Source organism: Doryrhamphus excisus, linkage group LG17 (genome assembly GCF_037039965.1).
Source record: "Doryrhamphus excisus strain RoL-2023G ecotype Guam linkage group LG17, RoL_Dexc_Guam_v1.1, whole genome shotgun sequence".
Taxonomy (NCBI): Eukaryota; Metazoa; Chordata; class Actinopteri; order Syngnathiformes; family Syngnathidae; genus Doryrhamphus; species Doryrhamphus excisus.
Genome location: NC_136373.1, coordinates 150,484 through 172,193, shown reverse-complemented (window position 1 = coordinate 172,193; position 21,710 = coordinate 150,484). Strand labels below are relative to the sequence as shown.

At 47.0% G+C, this 21,710-nt stretch overlaps 3 protein-coding genes across 9 annotated transcripts; 2 read left to right on the top strand and 1 right to left on the bottom strand.

The window, feature by feature from the left end:
• Window positions 1-128: 128 nt before the first annotated feature.
• Window positions 129-11,814, top strand: sort1b (sortilin 1b). Of its 2 annotated transcripts, none has more exons than XM_078798202.1 (20): window positions 129-751; window positions 1,518-1,577; window positions 1,666-1,739; window positions 1,802-1,904; window positions 1,985-2,146; window positions 2,837-2,910; window positions 4,251-4,297; window positions 4,410-4,537; window positions 4,655-4,799; window positions 5,381-5,536; window positions 5,872-5,978; window positions 6,045-6,147; window positions 6,523-6,694; window positions 7,129-7,319; window positions 7,398-7,587; window positions 7,965-8,081; window positions 8,396-8,504; window positions 8,577-8,689; window positions 9,371-9,500; window positions 10,523-11,814. In XM_078798202.1, the coding sequence occupies exons 1-20, from the start codon at window positions 467-469 to the stop codon at window positions 10,535-10,537; spliced, it is 2,481 nt and encodes an 826-aa protein (XP_078654328.1). In that variant the 5' UTR covers window positions 129-466; the 3' UTR covers window positions 10,538-11,814. The 2 variants fall into 2 exon arrangements, with proteins under 2 accessions (XP_078654328.1, XP_057940423.2); XM_058084440.2 differs by having other exon boundaries at window positions 132-751; window positions 4,251-4,300.
• Window positions 11,815-12,261: 447 nt separating this feature from the next.
• On the bottom strand, window positions 12,262-13,816 carry ngrn (neugrin, neurite outgrowth associated). Its single transcript, XM_058085519.2, has 3 exons — window positions 13,147-13,816; window positions 12,973-13,083; window positions 12,262-12,900 (listed from the first exon to the last, which is right to left on the bottom strand). The coding sequence occupies exons 1-3, from the start codon at window positions 13,374-13,376 to the stop codon at window positions 12,342-12,344; spliced, it is 900 nt and encodes a 299-aa protein (XP_057941502.2). The 5' UTR covers window positions 13,377-13,816; the 3' UTR covers window positions 12,262-12,341.
• On the top strand, window positions 13,773-21,584 carry nfyal (nuclear transcription factor Y, alpha, like). 6 transcript variants are annotated; one of them, XM_078798203.1, is made up of 10 exons: window positions 13,773-13,994; window positions 15,590-15,691; window positions 15,857-15,940; window positions 18,139-18,285; window positions 18,444-18,575; window positions 18,648-18,750; window positions 18,838-19,004; window positions 19,369-19,542; window positions 20,316-20,426; window positions 20,501-21,584. In XM_078798203.1, exons 2-10 carry the CDS (start codon window positions 15,611-15,613, stop codon window positions 20,564-20,566), a joined length of 1,065 nt encoding a protein of 354 aa, XP_078654329.1. In that variant the 5' UTR covers window positions 13,773-13,994; window positions 15,590-15,610; the 3' UTR covers window positions 20,567-21,584. The 6 variants fall into 6 exon arrangements, with proteins under 6 accessions (XP_078654329.1, XP_057941494.1, XP_057941498.1 ...); XM_058085511.2 differs by having other exon boundaries at window positions 15,857-15,943; XM_058085513.2 differs by having other exon boundaries at window positions 13,785-13,994; window positions 18,838-18,986.
• Window positions 21,585-21,710: the final 126 nt, after the last annotated feature.

Sequence of the window (21,710 nt, the reverse complement as noted above, 5' to 3'; positions counted from 1 at the left end):
GTTTTGCTCAACCTACCACGATAGTCGCCAGACAGCAGGTTTTACTACTGTAGCGGCGCCACCCGTCCAAAATCTAACCAATCAAATTCAAGAGTAGGTGGACCCACAGGTAAATTCAGCCAATCGGATTATTGCTTGTGGGTGCTTGGTGCCATAGCCACAAAGGCACAATTTGCCTGCTGGTACAGTGTATCGGGCTGGCTAGGTGTTGACAACCCTGCTAATTGGCGTGGAGCTCCCATCGTGAATTTGATATTTTCCGAAATATTTTCGACATTATTTCACCGCTGCGCGGGGAGGCAGTCCTGGGTTTTGAGGTCTCTTCATGTTTTCAAACGCTGAAATTAACGTTGTCAGCAGGACAGTTTTCGATCGAAGCGACCTTCAACTGACTTGAATAAACAAAGACTTTTTGTTTCTGTTTTACATTGACTACTTCCATTGTCCAGTGACGTCCGCGGCGGCCATGGGACCTTCGCAGCCTGGCATCTTTGGCATCTTTGGCAGCTTGCTCTTATGCTTCTTAACTCTGACAGCCGGGTCAGATTTCCCTTTGAGATCCAAACCGTCCGGACAGGCAGCTTTTGCTCGGCATTCAAACCGAGCTGCCAAAATCACTAAGCGGTCTCTGCCGGCTTCTTCGCACCTCCACGCCGCAAGCCGGCGGAGCGCCTCCGGGGATGCCTCCGGGGATGCCTCCTGTGACGCTCTCCAAGGATATGGATCCAAGTTGGACAACAACACCCACCATGTAAGTCACCGCTGCGACCGTTACCAAGTGTACCAGGTGTACCAGGTGTACCAGGTGTACCAGGTGTACCAAGTGTACCAAGTGTACCAGGTGTACCAAGTGTACCAAGTGTACCAGGTGTACCAGGTGTACCAGGTGTACCAGGTGTACCAGGTGTACCAAGTGTACCAAGTGTACCAGGTGTACCAAGTGTACCAAGTGTACCAAGTGTACCAGGTGTACCAAGTGTACCAAGTGTACCAGGTGTACCAGGTGTACCAGGTGTACCAAGTGTACCAGGTGTACCAGGTGTACCAGGTGTACCAAGTGTACCAAGTGTACCAGGTGTACCAAGTGTACCAAGTGTAGCTGTCACCTTGACGTGTCTGTTTTCAGCATTCTATTACACTTCCCAAGTTCATGCGGGACGTGTGTGTATTACATATTATTATTTGGTCATTAGCACAATATGAGCTCTTCCACACTCCACATCACCAACATGTTGCCTTCGGGAATGCAGCTGTCCGCTGAACCATAACTTTGGTATACAGAGCCGTTCTGCACTTTGACCTTTTTGCCAATACAGTAAGACATGACAATATGCTGCTATGTTCCATGTGCTCCTATCTGCTCCTGAAAATGGTCACAAGGAGGACACCTTGTGACTGGCAGTGTGGCAGTTATTAGTTTTGAGTTGAGGAGTATTTTGTAGCTGTCAATATCAAAGGCTGATCTGGAGTCTGAAGTCTTTGTCTCCTAAATGACACCCTGTTCTGTGTATGTTTAGTATACCTTCAAAGACCTCAGTGGATCCGTGTCACTGGCCTGGCTTGGAGATGGGACCGGGGTCAGTGTTCCTCACTCGTGTCACTTACACCAGCTTTCGACTTTCAGAATAATTACTGCATGGTCAACGTGAATCTTTGTTTCCGCAGGTCATGCTGGCTTTAACGACGTTTCAGGTTCCCTTCTTCATGATAAGACTTGGACAGTCAAAACTCTACAGGAGGTAAGTCAAACCATGAGGCCTGGAATTTGCATGAGATGTGACTGCAGCTTCACGTATGCCAGTGAGGACTATGGCAAGACCTTCTTGGATGTCACGGACCTCATCAACAACACCTTCATCAGGTCGGAGTTTGGCATTGCTATTGGCCCTGAGAATTCTGGGAAAGTAAGAGAAGTTGTCAGCCTTCCAGAAACCTTGGTAGGAACCTCTCATCGCTTTCATCAGTCTGGGTTTTGTCCTTGTAGGTGATCTTGACAGGCGAGGTGTCTGGGGGTCACAGGTCACGGATATTTGTCTCTAACGACTTTGGGAAGACTTTCACCCACCAAGAACTGCCCTTCAACCTCCTCAGAGCCATCACCTACAATCCCGAGAATTCCAACGTGCTGCTGGGACTTAGCTACAAGGTAAGTTGGGAATGAAGGTGTATGATGATAATATTCTAAATACAAATATTGTGTTTCTTAGCTCAAACATTGGTTTGGTTGACAAATACTGATATTTCAATTCTGACTGATGTCATCGCCTCAAAACAACGTCCGACTAGCTCTGATTTGTCCAACGTCAGTGCAATGGTGACATTTCACCACTCCTGGAGTATATCGTCTCAAGGGACAGTACTGAATGAATCAATGAGATATGGCTGCACTTTAGAGTAGTCAGTGTGCAGCTTGTATTCTGACCACATGTCCCAATGGGTCTCGGTGTCAATACTCAGCACTAGCGTGTGCGAGCAACATCCCCTTGGGCTGGAACCCCGTTTGGGGCTTTTCCAAAGTATCTGTAGAGTAATGTTTTATCTGCAATAGGCTAACTCATTTCTTTGGTGTCTTGGCTAAACAACAGCTATCGATTACAGCTAGTAGTTCAATCCTTTGGCATTGCTTCCTTAGCCTCTTTCAAAATCCAACACTGGGCTCAAGGGCCTTCCACTTGAGTTTTTCATTGCTGCAAAGCTGTCAATTATTATCCAAGTGTTGACATGGGTGCAGCCATTAAGACTGCCATGCTGGTCAGCGCTGTTCTACGTGAAAGGAACTGTGTGATGCAACTGGCTGAACTCTGACCTGTTGAACCAATTACCATCTTTTCCTCAGGATGAGCTGTGGCTGACTGAAGATTTTGGCTCTAACTGGAAAAAGATCCATGACATGGTGTGTCTGGTGAAATGGTGAGAGACCGGAAAGACGCACTCAGCTAATACGCCTGCGTGTTCATCCGTATTCCCTCGGGCATTCTTCCAATGAAATATAGTATTTTCTTTGCACAAGAGAGAGAAGTAGGGATGCTCCGATCGTATCGGCCGATATCAGTGAAAAAGGATGGTATTGATATCGGCCGATACATGCTTTAAAATGCCGACCAGCTCCGCCCCCGCTGCAACATCCAGAACAAGCATGTCTGCCGCGTGGGGGACTTCCTGTCTTTGTGACAGTGATAGAAGTTTGGACCCTGCAAAACTGGCCTCAAAAGTGTCTCACCGGACACGATGTAGCACTTTCAGTGCAGGAGGAACGTTGGTCGTGTACAGCCCTGTGTCGGACTCCGGATGATGCGTGACGACCGTGACCTGTGGCGAGCGAGCGTTTACGGCGTGCTGGAAACGGCCGTTGTGCACGCTGGTATTTTATCTCCTCTCCTGGGGAGGGCAGTCGGCTGCATCTGGCGTCAGAAGGCAGGCGCCCAGCAGAGGCGGATAAACCTGTTTTCCATTCAGGCTTTAGTAAATCATGTGAGAAGACTAGAAATAGAAAAGGTGACTTGTGGATGCCAGCATGTTGTTCCTGTTGTGGTAAAACCAGCATATTGGCTTCGTTTGCTGGAAGTCAGCTATGACGGTAAACGTTACCAACATGGGTCCACTTCATGGAGCTGATTACTGTGGACTCTTTATGTATGTCGTACGTCGTACGTGGTATTTCCACTCCAGTACACTCTAGTACACTAATACTGGCACAGACAAAGGCAAACACGTTGACAACGATTCTGCTGGGACTTTTATTGCTGCACCTCCACAGTAAACCTGCTTGGCAGACTTTACAGCAGGCGTGTTGGTTACAAGGAACTTCCTTGTGTACCTCCTGAGTAACCTGGACAGGTGTGTGTCTTGGACTTGGTTGCCAGGTAGGCATTTTAATGCGCCTTCTGAAATAAAACATTCAGATTTTGTCTCATCAGACCAGGGTATTTTCCCAGAGGCCTTTGGGGGTCATCAGCATGTTTGCTTTTGGTCCTGGAAGTCTTCCATGCAGCTTGTTTTTGTCCGGTTTCTTGCTACTGGTGGCGTCATGAACTCTGACCTTAACTGAGGCGAGTTAGGCCGACTTTTGTGGCCAACTCTTAGATGCGTCGTCGCTGCGCTGTTGGGGTCATTTTGGTAGGCCGGCCATTCCTGTGTAGGTTCACCTTTGTTTTTGTATGTTGCGTATCTTGTATTCGAGCAGCACATTTTGAAGCTTGCATAATGAACCCTCCTCTCTGAAATACTCCATCATGTGACTATAATTCCAGGGAGAGGAAAAATACCATCTTCTTTTCAACCAATCGCAATGGATCCTGTAGTAAGTGTTTCATCCTTTCCATCTTGAGTTACCAACAACCACTGTTAATGTTACCATTGCATTGCAGCACAAAATCTCCATTCCTAATTTGCCCTTTTGTGTTATTGAGATGATCGGGGAGTGCTGGAGCTTAGGAGAACAACTGATTTTGGGAAAAGCATCACAACTGTCGCCACAAAAATCTACTCCTTCGGCCTGGGCGGGCGTTTCCTCTTTGCTTCTGTAATGACGGGCAAGGTGAGTCTAAAGTACCTTCAAAGGAAAACAGTCGATACTTGGCATGTGCAAGAAAGAAATCAGGTCTGCTAAAATGACGCTACTTACTGTTTGACTCGTTTTTTTGTTCCTCTGCAGGGCACTGAGAGGAGGATCCACGTGTCAGTGGACCAGGGAGAAACTTGGAATATGGCTCAACTGCCCGCCGTTGGTCACGAGCAGTTCTATTCCATCCTTGCAGCAAGTGATGAAATGGTCTTCATGCATGTGGATGATCCAGGAGGTCAGTCCATACAGCAGCACATGGACACTGAGGCTCCCTTTTTATACTGCTTCCGATGTCTGTGTGGTCTTATTCGGTTCCATTAGGTCAGGTCATTTTCTAGTTATTGATTATGTATGCTTGTGAAGGCTCCTCTTGTGATTTATCTTGACAAGTACACCGACGGCACTGACTAACCGGCCTGGATTTGGCATGAGCGCTAGGGATGCCAGATGTCTGCGTACACCCAATGGTAGAGATCAGTAATGGAATAACAATACAATCAATAAATACATAATACCTATGGACAATTTGGAGTGGCCAATTAACCTAGCATGTTTTTGGAATGTGGGAGGAAACCGGAGTACCCGGAGAAAAGCCACGCATGCACGGGGAGAACATGCAAACTCCACACAGAGATGGCCGAGGGTGGAATTGAACTCGAGTCTCCTAGCTGGGAGGTCTGCGCACTAACCACTAGGGCTTCCCAGGCCGCACGTGGCTGCTATGCTTCTACCTTCCTGCAGTACTTTTCCCAATGTAGACGCTACAAGGAATTCTTGGCTTCCTTATCACGATCCCATTTGTCTTTTCCCTCCCAGATACTGGCTGCGGCACCATTTACGTGTCCGATGACAGAGGCACCGTTTACTCCAGGTCATTAGAACGCCACCTTTACACCACCACAGGAGGTGACACCGACTTCACTAACGTCACCTCCCTGCGAGGAGTTTTCATCACCAGCGTCTTGGCTGAAGGTACCCGTGCTTGCATGAAGGCCTGACCACAGCTCCCTATAGCCATGTCACCTGAGAGCCTCGTGTCGGGGGCAGGGTGTGGGCCCAATGTTTCATTAGCTGCCGTGTGATATCTTAGTTTGTCTCTCCTGTCTGACCGAAATATTCCTGTCTGATACTCCTGTAATCATCTACTAAAGATGTCAGTAATAGTCAGTAATAATTGTTTCATTTCTACGTTTTCATATGTTTTGTCATGATTTGAATCCATATTTGCGTAGTGCGTGCATGATGGTTCCATAGGAGGAGCGTTGGCCGAGCGTGCACGTGCTGGAAAGGCTGTTGTGTCGTTCCAGATAACTCTGTGCAGTCCGTGGTGTCCTACGACCAAGGAGGGGAGTGGTCTCCTATTCAGAAACCTGCAAACAGCAAGTGTGATGCTACAGCTAAAGACCCAGAAGAGGCGAGCAAAGGAACAAGGAAGAATCGTTAGCTTGAATGTAGGCTCTAACATTGTTTGTTTTGACAGTGCAATCTCCATATCCATGCTGCCTACAGCATTGCCATGAGGCTCAATGTCCCCATGCCGCCACTGAGTGAACCGAACGCCGTGGGCCTCATATTAGCTCACGGTAATTATGAAACATCTCCATATGTTTATGGTTTTAGCTACTGTGCAAGGAACAGGAAGGAACATCGAACGTGTGAGTTCCTGGCTAATAAAATGAATAATATCGGGCTAAAGTAACAAGGAAGGAACATCGAACGTGCTGTTTGAGTTCCTGGCTAATAATATGAATAATATCGGGCTAAAGTAACAAGGAAGGAACATCGAACATGCTGTTTGAGTTCCTGGCTAACAATATGAATAATATCGGGCTAAAGTAACAAGGAAGGAACATCGAACGTGTTGTTTGAGTTCCTCGCTGGTAATACGAATAATATTGCAGTAACGAGGAAGGAACATGGAACATGTTGATATCTGATCATTTTGTGCATCTTTTCAGGAAGCGTCGGTGGTTCGATATCAGTGATGAACCCTGATGTATACGTGTCTGATGATGGAGGCTACACCTGGATACAAGCTCTCGACGGACCCCATCATTATGCTATTCTGGACTCGGGGGGCCTGCTGGTGGCTGTGGAGCACAATCCCAATGAACCGATAGACAAAGTCAAGTAGGTAGTCGATGGAGGAGCGGGCCTTTAGTTGGAACCTATCATTTGTCCTGGTCCTTTTTACTTGGTACAAGAGCGTTTTACTGCCTTTTCTTACGTTAAAGTCGGCATGCTTCCACTTTCTATGCCCCTTATCAGGCTCAGGCTCAGGCTCATGTGAGCGCTACATAGACACCAAGCTACGCCGCACATGTATTTTAAATACAAATTTGCAATTCCACCCTCTGTGTGGAGTTTGCATGTTCTCCCCCATCCCAAAATCCTGAAAATGAATGAATCCTGAAAGGTCCCTTTTCCCAAATGTGTCTTTGGAGTTGAGCAGTAGATTGTGAAGCCTGGCCCCTACCAGTTGTCATTGGTCACCCAGCGAGGCGCTCTGCAATCCATTAGTTTGCCTCAGTTCTCAACCTGGACACCCTCTGCTGATCTTCCAGGTTTTCCACCGACGAAGGGCAGTGCTGGCATCCATACACCTTCACCCAGGAGCCCATCTACTTTACAGGGCTTGCATCAGAGCCAGGGGCCCGCTCTATGAATGTCAGCATCTGGGGGTACAGAGACAGCCTGCTCAGCCAATACTGGATCTCCATCACCATTGACTTCAGGGATCTCCTCACCAGAGACTGTGAGTGGGTGTAATTCCATTTCCAATGCTGCCCGTTTATGATCTAGCATTATAATGAAGCAAAGTCTTTTTGATCAGGCGTGGACCGTGATTATGTTCAGTGGTTGGCCCACTCTGATGACATCAGCAACCCCAAGGATGGCTGCATGCTGGGCTATAAAGAAAAATATCTGCGTCTCAGGAAGGACTCCGTTTGCTGGAATGGCCGAGATTATACCATCACCACTCAACCAACTCCTTGCCCGTGCACACTGGATGACTTCCTGTGGTATGACTTGAAACATCATTTGATAGATGTCTGCACGTTTATTTTACCATCATTAGAATAACCGCTGACCGGTAGTATCAGAGCAATCTGGTGTGGGATCATCTCTCCATCTGTTTTCCTGCCAATATTGATATCGGCATGCAAGTCTTGATCTTGAGACTTGATCAATCCCAGCTGTCCTCCACGGAGCAACAAGCTAATAGCTCAGTATAGCGCCGACAAGGCGCATGTGAAAACAAACAAAAAAAGGCAACAGAAGCAAAGTTTAGTTGAACTTGATTCTACCAGGTGACAACCTCTCTCACAAATCCATCAAAGTCCTCATCTTCTCCTCATCTTCTGTCTTCACCTTCCTGATGCCACGTGGCTGACTGCAGTGACTTTGGATATTACCGCAAGGAGAACAGCTCCGAGTGCCTGGAAGAGCCAGATCTGAAAGGCAAAGTGCTGGAGTTCTGTCTGCATGGCAAGGAGGAGCAACTGCTGACTCATGGGTAATCTTCATATTTTAGCCCCCCGGACGTTGGACCGCGTCGGGGTCAGGTTATGCTGATAGGTTTTCATAAATACATTTCAAAGCAGAGGAACGTGAAATGAACAAGCAACAAGGGCTACCAAGGGCTACCAAGGGCTACCAAGGGCTACCAAGGGCTACCAGAACACAAGACTTTTCAATCTGAAATAATAAATGTAACAAATGACAAATAAATGCAAGTACAACAGACTGCATTGCTTACCCAATCAGCGCTTCTTCTCTTCTGATGGCACCACATGATCCTGACGTCACACATGCTTTTCCGTGTCCCAGCTACAGGAGGATCCCCGGAGACAAGTGTGAGGGAGGACAGACTCCTGAACGGAAAGAGATTGACCTCAGTAAGAGGTGTGTGAGTGACCTGCTGGGCCATGATCTCCAGGTCAGCACCGCCGCCTGCGTCCGTCGTGACCTTTTGGGATTCAATTCCCTACCTCATATATGGTTTTTACAGAGAGAAGGCCACTCCTCCAGATCTGGAGCCATTGTGACAACAGTTGTCATCATCATGCTACTGAGCGCTGTCGCTGGAGTTGTCTTCGTCAAGAAATACGTCTGCGGTGGCAGGTTAGATGCCTTTCCTCTCCACCAGCGCATGCTGTAGTTACTGTAGGTTGTTTTGGTTACCCTTTGCTGGATAGTTTGGTTGGTTAACCCATCCATCCATCCATCCATCCATCCATTTTCCTCCGCTTATCCGGGTCCGGGTCGCGGGGGCAGCAGTCTCAGTAGGGAAGCCCAGACTTCCTGGTCCCCGGCCACCTCCTCCAGCTCCACCGGGAGGACACCAAGGCGTTCCCAGGCCAGCTGTGAGACATAATCCCTCCAGCGTGCAGAGAGCGTGCAAAGCGGCATAGAACGTGGATTAATAAGCAATGCTGGTGCACTTTGAAATGTTGATTGTCTAATATTAATATTATAACTAATATTAATATTAATAAACTAATATTATTATGACATTTTGTCAGACCAAATAAACCATTGTCATTATCCATCCATCCATTTTCTATGCCGCGTATGCTGGAGCCTATCCCGGCTGACTTGGGGTGCGAGGTGGAGTACACCCTGGACTTTTCATTTCCCATTCCCATCATTAGCTGACAAGGAGCGTAACCTGTGCGTTAGTGGGGGTGGCGCTACATTGGAAAGCTAGCGCCCCCTGGGCAAACAAGGCCTTTTAGAAAGGGGGGGGGGTTGTTCCTGAAGTTGTTTGGAGCAAGCTAACAGCATTTGAACATTTGCCTCCAGGTTCTTGGTCCACAGGTACTCGGTGCTGCAGCAACATGTGGAGGACAACACGGCCGAGGTCATGGATGAGCCACTGGACAGCGACCACGCCCCAAATGGAAAGGTGGACTTCCACGACGACTCTGATGAGGTAGGCTAACGTTTACATCGATTCCCGGATGCAGAGGACCACGTTGATACATTTGGCATGTTGGAGACGTTCCAACCAACCGAGGTCAATAGATGCTGATCTATGTGAAGAACATCGAGATCTTACTTTGGCCTTGTAGCTGACAAATTAGTGTAATATCTAATAATAATACATTTCTACAATATGCCCAATATGCCCAGTGTAATATCTAATAATAATACATTTCTACAATATGCCCAATATGCCCAGTGTAATATCTAATAATAATACATTTCTACAATATGCCCAGTGTAATATCTAATAATAATACATTTCTACAATATGCCCAGTGTAATATCTAATAATAATACATTTCTACAATATGCCCAATATGCCCAGTGTAATATCTAATAATAATACATTTCTACAATATGCCCAATATGCCCAGTGTAATATCTAATAATAATACATTTCTACAATATGCCCAGTGTAATATCTAATAATAATACATTTCTACAATATGCCCAATATGCCCAGTGTAATATCTAATAATAATACATTTCTACAATATGCCCAGTGTAATATCTAATAATAATACATTTCTACAATATGCCCAATATGCCCAGTGTAATATCTAATAATAATACATTTCTACAATATGTCCAATATGCCCAGTGCCGGGAGGAAAAGCAAAGGAGCTGGGGCCTGAAATGGCCCATCTTAAAGGTTGTTCTTTGTTTCTTACATACTGTAATTAGCCATGCTAGCCCAGGGATTGAGGATCATCGTTGGCCACCTGATATCGTATGAGCTAAGCGTTAGCTGCTGCTGTGTTTGCCAAGCGGAGACGTGCAGGTAAATAGTTTATGAGGGCTGGCCACAGACAGGATCCATCACAATGTCAACTGGTCAGATGAGATGCAATTCTTACCGCCAAACATCTGCTTAGGCAGGACCTGAAGGTGCGACTGTGGTCATGACATGACAGGAGGATCTTTGTCATCTGTTTTTGGCTAAATGTTTTTATTTCCATTCTCTGCCAGGACTTGTTGGAATAGCAGGTAGAGCCTGTTAATCCACTCAGCAGCAAGCTAGCCTAGCTGCTGACGGCAGCCTGTCTCCAGCCACTTCCTGTCATCACGTATGATCTTTGACCTCAGCTAGCACACGGACGGCCTGTGTCGCTCTGCCGTCTTCTGGAAGCACAATGAATGTATGCCGACTCCCTGGGCGTACGATATGTTTGGTTGTAAATTGCTGACGTTTATTTATTATTACATGGATGCAAGACCTGAGTCAGGCCAAGAGAAACTAACTCCTGACCAAAGCATCACCGCCCTGCCTCGGCTACAACTTGGCAAGCGTTCCTAAAAATACTCGTCCTTTCTCTGCACTCTGTCTGTATGTCGGCTTGGCAGGCGACTGATGGGTAACGACCCTCCCCAATCTCTCCCCAATCACTACAACAGACAGCTACTTTGTCTTCCTGCCCCCAGTGGCCAGGATGGGACTCTTTTGGGCCTGCTAGTCTGTGGCTCGTTCCTTTGTTTGTTGCTTTGGCTTTCAAAAGCAGCCTGGTGTCTAAACGTTTAGATACACGTAAAAGACATCTTTAATATCTGCAACCTTGCCAGCTGCCCTGACGGATAAATGAAGCCTCCACAGAAACATCTGAACTTCACCTGCTAAAAGCTATGTGGTGGCTGTCAAAGTATGTGGCTGTCGTACCGTCGTCATCTCAGCACTCGTAGTCGTCTGTAATGATTTCATCTGGTTTGTACTAAAGCTTTAGAATCTGCACGGCGCAAGTCGTAGCGGATACATCTGTACTTTCATAGCATCACTTTCAAATGTCTCAGAAACACAGGAAGAATGACATGACAATGTCAATATTGTAGGATGTAGAAAGTACTACGTCAATAACAAAACTCTCTTAGGTTTTGGCCCCCAGTTTGTTTGTCCCATGTTTGTCATGCCAATTCTATTTGGGATTAGCAAAGGGTGCAGTAAACGTGCTGCGGCGGTATGCGTGCCCCCCCTCACCAGGGGGGAGACGAGTACGGTTCATATAAACTTGCATTGAACTGCACGTAGCCCCCCAGTTGGTGTCCACGCCTCAGAATGAGAGCATTGTGGTACTTTGGTAAAAGGCTCATGGAAAGATGAAAAGATGGAGGGCGGAGCGCTGGTATTCCATGACATTCCAAGTCATGCTATCTTTTTCTTACAATGTGACGCATCACGTGCTTACGTGTTGTAAATACAGTATGCAGGCTTCCATCTTCCCGTCTGCTGCTTTTCCTTGGATTTATCAATAAATGATCCTGTTTCTCTGCTTGTGGCTCCTGCCTTTTTCTTGTAAAAAATCGAATGTGAATGAATTTATTATATTTGATATTTAAACTGACATTTATTTTGTAGCACTTGGTTGATGATATTTGAGCTAAATCTTACCGTCTTCAATAAATCCAATTAGTTTTGGTTGTAGGGTACACAGCAAATGCGATCATTTCAAATGCGGTTCGGACATGCAGGCAACGGATCTTTGCAATATTCCAACCCAGATGAACCTGCTGAATTTATGCCATCACTGGTGGCGCCGCAGACGTTTTATTGGGGTGGCCAAAATGGAGCACGAACACCCCGTTCCCGTCTTCACTCTAGACTCCTTGCTTTCCATTCATCCGTACGATCCCAACTTGTCCCGTTGGCTCATCCGACAATCTCATCTCATCTAATCCAACCCAACCCAATCCAATCCGGAGTTGCGTACAGGACACTATTTATGTTCAAAGCAGGTGTTTATTTGCCACGACTCAAGAAAATGTTGTCATCACAAGACCCCACGCCCCCTACAAGTGTTCATATTCTGTACAAGAAACCGCCCTCGCCATCGAAGAAATCCTTCCCAACTTGCACCACAGGCGGAGGCTTGTCCGTCTTCCACTGCTCCATCTCTTCCTCGGACAGCACCCGACCACGCCAGCACCCGTCCTCCTCTGCCGGGTTGTTCTTGTTGGACCGAGTGTCGTCTCCGGCCGGCGTCCTACCTGGGGGGTCTTTGGTCTTTCCAGACGTCCAGCCAGCAGTCGGACCTGCGTCAGCTGAAGAAGCTACAGCCAAGGACTTGGAGTCCGGGCTCGTGTCTCCACGTAGCGTATGGGCAGCCACAGGAACCAGACCATTGTTTGGATCTCCTGGGGGGAGCGCGGCTGCTGAGCGGCCTCCGTGCCTCTTCGTTCCGCTCTTCTCTCCCCCGGACCCTGAAGGCAACACAACCCGAGCATCCTGCTGGGTTTTCCTGTCTGGGTCTGGGCTGAACCTGCTCTTCAGCACTCTGACAATCACATCGGGGGAGACGGAGAAGCCTTCAGCCAGACGCTGGACCGACCACTCGCCTGGCTGCTCCTGTCCGAGATATCTGGAACGACACTGAACCCGTTTAACTGGGGGTGGGGGTGGGGGTGGGGGTCAAAACTCCTCAACTCTTCACCTTATCTGCTCAATTGCTAGCCAGGTCAGCTTCCTCTCCGGAGCCCCTGAAGGCATCATCTTCCTCTTGATCATGTGGTACTTGATAGTCTTTCGAGTCTTCTTCCTCTGTCTGAGCAACCATAAGGAATGAAACCACACTTGTAGACGCATCAGATGTTTTGAGAACACTCACGCCAGCAATGTCTCCAGCTGGTCCCCCACGTCCTCCATCATGAAGCCTTCATCTTCTTCTCGGTGGAACTGTTTGCGCACAGCATCCTTCTCCATCCGTCCCTTGCTGGCACCTCCGCTGCTAAATCGGCCGAAGATGAGGGGAACCTTGCGACCGCATGCCGACGGCGGTGCTACTGTTCGAGCCCCAAGCGTGGCCAGCACGGCGGTCACGGGGAGCCGTCCGGCCATGATTACGGCCCGAGTGACGGCGGACTTCTCAAGATGACTCTTAAAATGTTAGGAGGCCGAGTGGAGCTGTAAGCGACACCATTAACACTCTGGTTGCGTCCCGTAAAGGCAACACGGTGTTCTTCTTCTCTTTCTGGCGGCTGGCAGGCAGCTTTCTGCTGTGCGGTAGCGCCACCTTCTGGACAGGAGTGGGGACAACCCCTCCCCTTCTGAGATCCATCAAGTCCAGCTTTTCTTACAGATGAACATATATATACGTATATATAAGATATCTAACCCTGGGCGGATGCGCGCAAAGAATGCTGGGATATGATGTACTGACGTACCACGAAGGTTGGCGGGAATGCAGACTTCTTCCCAATGCAGAAGGAGGACACATTTGTAGGCCGCATTTGGATGAGCCTTCGCGCGGCACTATGACGTCATGCAGCCTACAATTGCGCACTTTGAGGATGCAGACACAGCCAATGTATGCTCGTCATGTGTCAAGGAGTCGCTGAGCACCTCCCCCCGAGCGCAGTTGTTTCATTTGCGCCATTTTGTTCGCTCACTTTGTTGATTGGGCTTTAGCGAGCTGCACTGGAGCCAATCAGAGGGGAACCGGACAGCGACTACACGGTAAGGCAGACCCAATTGAAGGCGTTGGTAGTTGTCAGCACGGATTGGTTTGCTGCGGACCAACCAAATTACTAACCCCGCTAAGTGCACAAAATCAAATGACACAGTTTTGACCGCCGCTGTTTACCCACGCTTGACCCGGAGACTAGTTAGCGTTGCCGGTCGTGCGGAGGAACAGCTTCTCGTCGCCCAGCTAACGTCTAGCTAGCATGCTTAGCTAGCGTGTTGAAGCTCAAACAAAGAGAATACCGACAAGGCTAACATTTAGCAACCTTCGGCGGCTTCCAACGAAGTACCACAGACTACTGGACGCAACCAGTACATTATCGGGGGAAATTCATCCGCATTTCTCCCCAACGGGGCACCTTAACTGGTGCGACTGGCTTGCATTTTATTTAGCTTAAGCGCCGTGCAGTCATCCTGCTCTCAATCAACCCCGTTGTCAAAATATCTCAATACTTGCGGGGTTTTAAATCGATTCTGTTTAAGAATTCAAGAAATACAATACAAAAAATACATTGTACAAGAACTACAGCAAATATTCTCCACACGGCTTTTTGCCGTGCCAAATGAAAACACCTCTAGTTGAACACATTACACTCAACTCAGCGAGGCATACATGTATAGTAATATTTAAGATCTTTTATATTTATCATGGATTTACTTAGTAGAATTTTTTGAAATAAAAAAATAAGCTTTTTTTAAGCTTTGGCTTTACCAACCTTTGTGTTATTATTGGTGGCTGCCATCAACATTGCATGGCATCCTTTTGCTCTGTTTTTACCATGTTTGCTGTTGTTTAAATGTTATTGAATTTCTGCAGCTATGCAATGACAAATGAGCCATAGTCCACCGATGGCCCCTGGGCCGCACTTTGGCCACCCCCAGTCAGGGTGGGGCTTGTTGGCGAGGCGAGCAATGGTCTCTCTCCCTGCCGCTGAACGAAACCCCGCATGGAATCACGTTGGCAGTAGTCCTAAGTTGTTACCACTTAGTTACCACTCTATGAACGCTATCAGGGACATTAACCTCAAGCTCACTGATTTGTGCTATGTTAAGTTTCTCTTCTCTCATTCAGGAGGAGATGATGCGACTCATCTGTGCCGGGTTACATCAGATGCATTATTTTCTGTTGTTTTGACATTCTGCATTCTCGCGCGTCTTCAAACCTCTGCTTCTTTCGTCGTTGTCTGAGTGGGTGATGTAAGTACGTTGGTGACGTTAGCGATGGGTCAAGGTAGTCCAATTATTCAAGTAGTCATTGCAGCCCTAATACATTTCCATAGCATGAGCTTCTATTCAACACTGCTTCCATAAGACACCGCTATACGTCTATACATTGTATCCAGTCGGGCCACCTTTTTTGCACAATTTCAACCAAACCAGCGAGCACCATCACACACTGTCCGTGGTTGAGGGCAGGGCAAGTTGAAATGGATGAACACAGACGTATCCTGCCGCTTGGTTGGTGTGTTGCTGCCATTTTTGGCCCATCGCCGAACCTAGCACCGGCAGAATGGGAATGTCAGAAATGTTGCTAGGCTAACCTTCTGGTTATACCTAAATACCTATTTTGCTAAATGTATGCCCCACAGCAAAGCATTGGATAAGCAGCTATGGAGCAGTACACCGCTGCCACCACTGCTACAGGAGAGCAGATAGTAGTACAAACAGCCAATGGACAGATCCAACAGCAGGTGAGCTCAGGTTAACTCTTTTACACATGAATACTCACACTACAACCTGTGTTAATAGTACTTGACAATTCATCCTTCTTCTTTGAAGCTCTCAGGTGCCCAAACATGACAAATCAGTGCTATTTCTGTGAGATTTCATGATCCTGCCTTACCTGTTACCTGCAGACTCAGGGCACAGTGACGGCTGTGCAGCTGCAAACAGAATCACCAGTGGTGACGGCCTCAGGCCAGCAGGTGCAGACACTCCAGGTAGTGGTGTATTTGCCGCCCTGTGGTGGTGTCATGACCTTGTTGTCAGCCAGTATTAGGGCTGGGCGATATATCCATGTTGCCAAATATTCATATCCATTTTAAACACAATATCAAAAACAAGCTTATGGTTCATATGGATATAGCCTGGATTTGATATTTCAAGATAGCGCCGCCTGAGTGCAAGCTAGTTATGGCAGCTTTTTGTCCCCTGCAGCATTTTCAGTGTTTGTTTAATAGTGCTTTTTTTATTACTTCCTTATTGTTTTTGTGCCATAGCGACCCCTCTAGCAAGTGTGCACCTATGGATGTTCATCTTGTTACCTTTTGTAGCTGGCCGCTTGCTCCATTGTTTACACTTGGGAGCAGCTGTTAGCTTTGAGCACCCCTCTCTACGCAACATGATGGGGGGATATCCTATGAGACATGGAGGAGGAGAGGCTGCATAGCGGGAGTCAACAGCGAAAAGGACGGTATAAATGTTTCTGTGTAAAGACGCTATCAAGCATGTTTACCGTCCGTCGTCGTGGGGAACATGACATGGAAGCGCTAACGCCGCTAACACTGCTGCAGAGAGACTAGCGTGAGTGCAGCATGGTTGCACTGAAGATTGAACATCATATTAACGTTTTTCTATATTTATTAAAAAAGAATATACTATTTCATTTCAACCACTACTTTTGTATAAGATTGTTTACATATACACACAAATTTGGCTTTGACGTTTGTCTAAATTCAGTTTATGTAAAGAATATCAAGGTGTATGGTATATGGCTATTCTAGCTAAATATATGGGGATATTAGTTTTGGTCCATATCGCCCAGCCCTAGCCAATATGCATTTTTTGCATGCTACAACCAGTGCTGAATTTGTTTTATTTTTATGTACCGTCTGTGTGCTGTTTGCCTCATGCTCTTGCCCCCAGCATGTTTTACATCGTCTGAAGTGCATGCTGCTGACTCGGCATGGACAGTCTTAACCTTGATCAAGGAATATTACTCAAAAGAGAGCAATCATGCGTATGTATGAAAGACTGACCCCTTTACTTCTTTAAGCACATGGGGCATACATTTCTGTAAACACTGAAGTGGTGGATAGGCATAATATATCCAGGTAACATTTAAACCTGACTTTCTCATCACCAACGCAGGCTGGTCATCGTTTCTGTTCTAGATAATGACTTCTTGTCATCCTGTGGGAGTTTGTCCCGTGATGGTACTTCAAATGTGCATAACTTTAGTGCAATCTGCAGTGTCTTTTTTTTGGACTTTAATGAATAATACACAGCCATTAATTTAACCTTGTCTCCGGTCTTCCGTGCCAACCTCCCAGAGACGATGGGAAGGTATGGCTGACAGGGTTCACTTCATTCAAGACTTCATAGAGCAAACGCACCCAAGGGTCCTTCTTCCTGCCTGTCTAGAGGCCAGAAAGAGGAAAACAGATATGCATGCAGCTGGCAAAATTACTGACTTCATTTTCATTTATTGTGTGGTTCATTCATTCATCACACAACTGCCCTTTTTCTAAATGACAAATGTCGTCTTTTAATCTCCTGACACCCCTAAAAAGAAGTGAATGTTTATGATAGCCATTATGCTTGTTCATAAAAAGACCGGCTAACCATGAAAGGGGACCTAATTATGCTCATTTTTCCACCCTTTGTACTGAGTTGTGGTCTCCTATAGAGCAGCTACACACAATAACCCGCACAGAAAACTCTTTAGATCTTCCAGAATCTGCACCTATTCCAGCTGGATTTCCCTAGATTTGTACTTCCTGCCAAAACGCTCTGTTTTCATTTATTCCACATACGGCCCGCCTCCATGCATGCCCACCCAAAGTGCCTCCTAACTGTGAACCATATAACGAAGTCAGCCCCTCTGTGACATCACAAAGGGGCAGGTTTACCACGCCTAATACTACATTGGTACTACAGTTGTAAGTCAGAAAAGGGGGAAAAGCATCATAGGTCCCCTTTTAAATCCCATTTGGTGTCTTTTTTATTACAAGCCAAGGTGTTTTATATTTCATTTCTTAGATGCAAGCAGGTGATCAGAAGAGGAGAAGCATTTATTCTCCGGAAAAAATGTTGCAAATAATCATCGTCCCTCATTTATTCCGCATCTTTGTTATGCTCTCGTCGAAAGCTGGCCTTCCACTTGCCGTGCTGCTGTGACAGTTGTCCTTCTCTGTAGGTTCAAGGGCAACCTCTGATGGTCCAGGTCAGCGGTGGGCAACTCATCACGTCATCCGGACAACCCATCATGGTGCAAGCCATGTCAGGGGGTCAGGGTCAAACCATTATGCAGGTTCCTGTGTCTGGAGCTCAGGGACTACAACAGGTGAGGCATGAAGCTCACTCTGTAGATGATTTGTGATCACGATGTATGCTTGTCGATATTCCAGGCCACGGTTGTAAACACACGATTGGATGTGTGTGCATTTGGCAAAAAGGGAGTTGTTTACTTGATTGGAATTCCGTCTGTGTGCCATTGTGTAGATTCAGCTGGTGCAGCCAGGTCAGATCCAATTGCAAGGTGGTCAGACCCTCCAGCTCCAAGGCCAGCAGGGTCAGCCCCAGCAGATCATCATCCAGCAACCCCAGGCAGCCATCACAGCCGGACAGAACCAGGTATTAAATATGAGCCAACACCCTTTAAAGTCTAAAATGACTTGCTCTTTTTTTTGACCTGTGGTCTTGCAGGGTCAGCAGATCAGTGTGCAGGGCCAGCAGGTTGCACAGACGGCTGATGGACAGACCATCGTCTACCAGCCTGTCAATGCAGATGGTACCGTCCTGCAGCAGGGTAAACTCCACCTGTCCTCCATTTGAGCGTGCCTTCATAACACAATGCTGTTGAGCTGTCCTGTTAATGAAGATCTGTACTTGTCAGGAATGATCACAATTCCGGCAGCTAGCTTGGCAGGTGCTCAGATCGTACAGGCAGGAGGTGCCAACACTAACACGACCAATAGCCAAGGCACTGTGACCGTCACCCTGCCCGTCTCTGGCAACATGGTCAATGCAGGTGGAATGGTCATGGTAAGACCCGGTGCAGAGGTACCCAACATCTTGTTACATTTTTCCTCACTTAATCACTCAGGAGGCGTGGGTGTGCTCACAGAGCATCAAAAATCTACTTCTCACATTTTTTCACTTAGGAGCTGTTAAACCTTCCTTGCATTAAAGCCGTAAAATACAAGCTCAAATACACATCGTCATCGATGGCACACACTAGCACAGAAGCTAACCCTGCTAGCTTCCATTCACACGTTTATGGCCGTTTCAACCTGTGGAGGTCGGGAGTGTTTACGGTCTTTCACTAATAATACTGCTGACTGCTTATCAGTCAGTGCACACGACTGCTGCCTTCCCTGGCATTGGAACTAATGACGATGTAGTATTGGTCTGGGTTTCAAATCAGATGGTGCCTGGAGGCGGTGGAGTTCCCACAATGCAGCGTATCCCTCTACCAGGAGCTGAGATGCTTGAAGAAGAGCCCTTGTATGTAAACGCCAAGCAGTACCATCGTATCCTGAAGCGAAGACAGGCCCGAGCCAAACTGGAGGCTGAGGGCAAGATCCCCAAAGAAAGGAGGGTAAGTGAAGTTCATTCGTCATCATGCCAGACTATGAACAATCAGCAGAGCTTGGTCATGAGTGACGGTCATGAGTGACGGTCATGAGTGACGGTCATGAGTGACGGTCATGAGTGACGGTCATGAGTGACGGTCATGAGTGACGGTCATGAGTGACGGTCATGAGTGACGGTCATGAGTGACGGTCAAGAGTGACGGTCAAGAGTGACGGTCATGAGTGACGGTCATGAGTGACGGTCATGAGTGACGGTCATGAGTGACGGTCATGAGTGACGGTCATGAGTGACGGTCATGAGTGACGGTCATGAGTGACGGTCATGAGTGACGGTCATGAGTGACGGTCATGAGTGACGGTCATGAGTGACGGTCATGAGTGACGGTCATGAGTGACGGTCAAGAGTGACGGTCAAGAGTGACGGTCAAGAGTGACGGTCAAGAGTGACGGTCAAGAGTGACGGTCATGAGTGACGGTCATGAGTGACGGTCATGAGTGACGGTCAAGAGTGACGGTCAAGAGTGACGGTCAAGAGTGACGGTCAAGAGTGACGGTCAAGAGTGACGGTCAAGAGTGACGGTCAAGAGTGACGGTCAAGAGTGACGGTCAAGAGTGACGGTCAAGAGTGACGGTCAAGAGTGACGGTCAAGAGTGACGGTCAAGAGTGACGGTCAAGAGTGACGGTCAAGAGTGACGGTCAAGAGTGACGGTCATGAGTGACGGTCAAGAGTGACGTAATGGTCACCGGTGCTTCTCTCACCGCTATTCTATGTTTCAGAAATACCTTCACGAATCTCGCCACCGCCATGCCATGCAGCGCAAGCGAGGAGACGGTGGCCGTTTCTTTTCACCCAAGGAAAAGGAAGAAATGGCCTTGGCACTGGCCCAGGTAAGATCAGTGATGAAATCAGTGTTTTATCCATCAGCCCATTTCTATTTTTATCAATCCTTTTTCTCCCACAGCAACAGCAGGAAGCTGTGCAAGCCGCCGCCGACGAGACGGTGGCTCAGATGATCCGGGTCTCATAGCATCTCTCCCCAGCATCATCACTTCTTTTTGTGACCTCTGCTCTGCCTTCATCCCATCTGTCACATCTTTGCTTCTTCTGGTCTTCCAGGCAGCAGGCCAGCCCTGTCATGGAAATCTCTCGTCATTCGGCCTCATATTGACAAATGCTTCCAGCCACCTTGGTCCAAGCAGCTATTTATTTTCACGTGTTGAACTGGGGCCTTCCATACAGAATTACGTGAAGTTAGACACGGATATGCTTTCATTCAATGGCAGGAGAATTGGAAATGGTACAACATTTTTTCTCAGAGACTCATTAACTTGATTATGCATCAGTGTTGAATTTGTATCATATCATTTATGTCATGTTCTGTACTTTGGACATTTTTTTTTCTTCCACCCATGTTCCGTGTGGAATAACCTGACATCAACTGAGCAAAACATTTGAAATGTGATACTGTTGTAAGAATCTTGTATATTGGTTGTTTTTATCCCAAATTGTACTTACAACTCATTTTAACATTTTTAAACCCATTTTATACAGTCTAATTCTTGGCGGTAAAGTTCTTCTATCCTTATTTACTTCCTGGCCCAAAAAAGTCACAAAAAATACGGCACACATTCTCTTGTACTGATGACATGAGGTTAGGACCGCTGCCCGAGTTTCCTTCCCTGGGATCTTTTCCACTTGCTAATTATGCAATGGATAGTTTCAGGAATCTCCTTACGTGTTAGCTCACGCTTGATGCATGCCAGTAATGAAACAGGATGAGAACAGAGGAGAAGGTAAACGCAGCATCATTTAGGCTGAAAACGTCTTTCACCCACCCAGTAAATATCCAGTATTTGCTTAGTGAACTGCTGCTGGTGACCTTTTTGTGGCCAGGAATTGTCGTTAATACTTACAAAGGTGTCTTTCAACCCATGAGTGGATGCAAATGTTTTTATACAACCATTACTGATTTCATATGCACACACACACACACGCACACACACAAACACTAGTGGTTGGACACCTGAGCTAATTAAACCATTTGTGACCACATCGTGTGTTGAATAGTATTTTCTAAATGTAATGTGTGAAAGGCTACGTTTAAGTATTACTTTCCTAAAATCGAAATGGGACAAATATGCGAGTATTTCGCCCGAGTGTGTTTTTCTGGA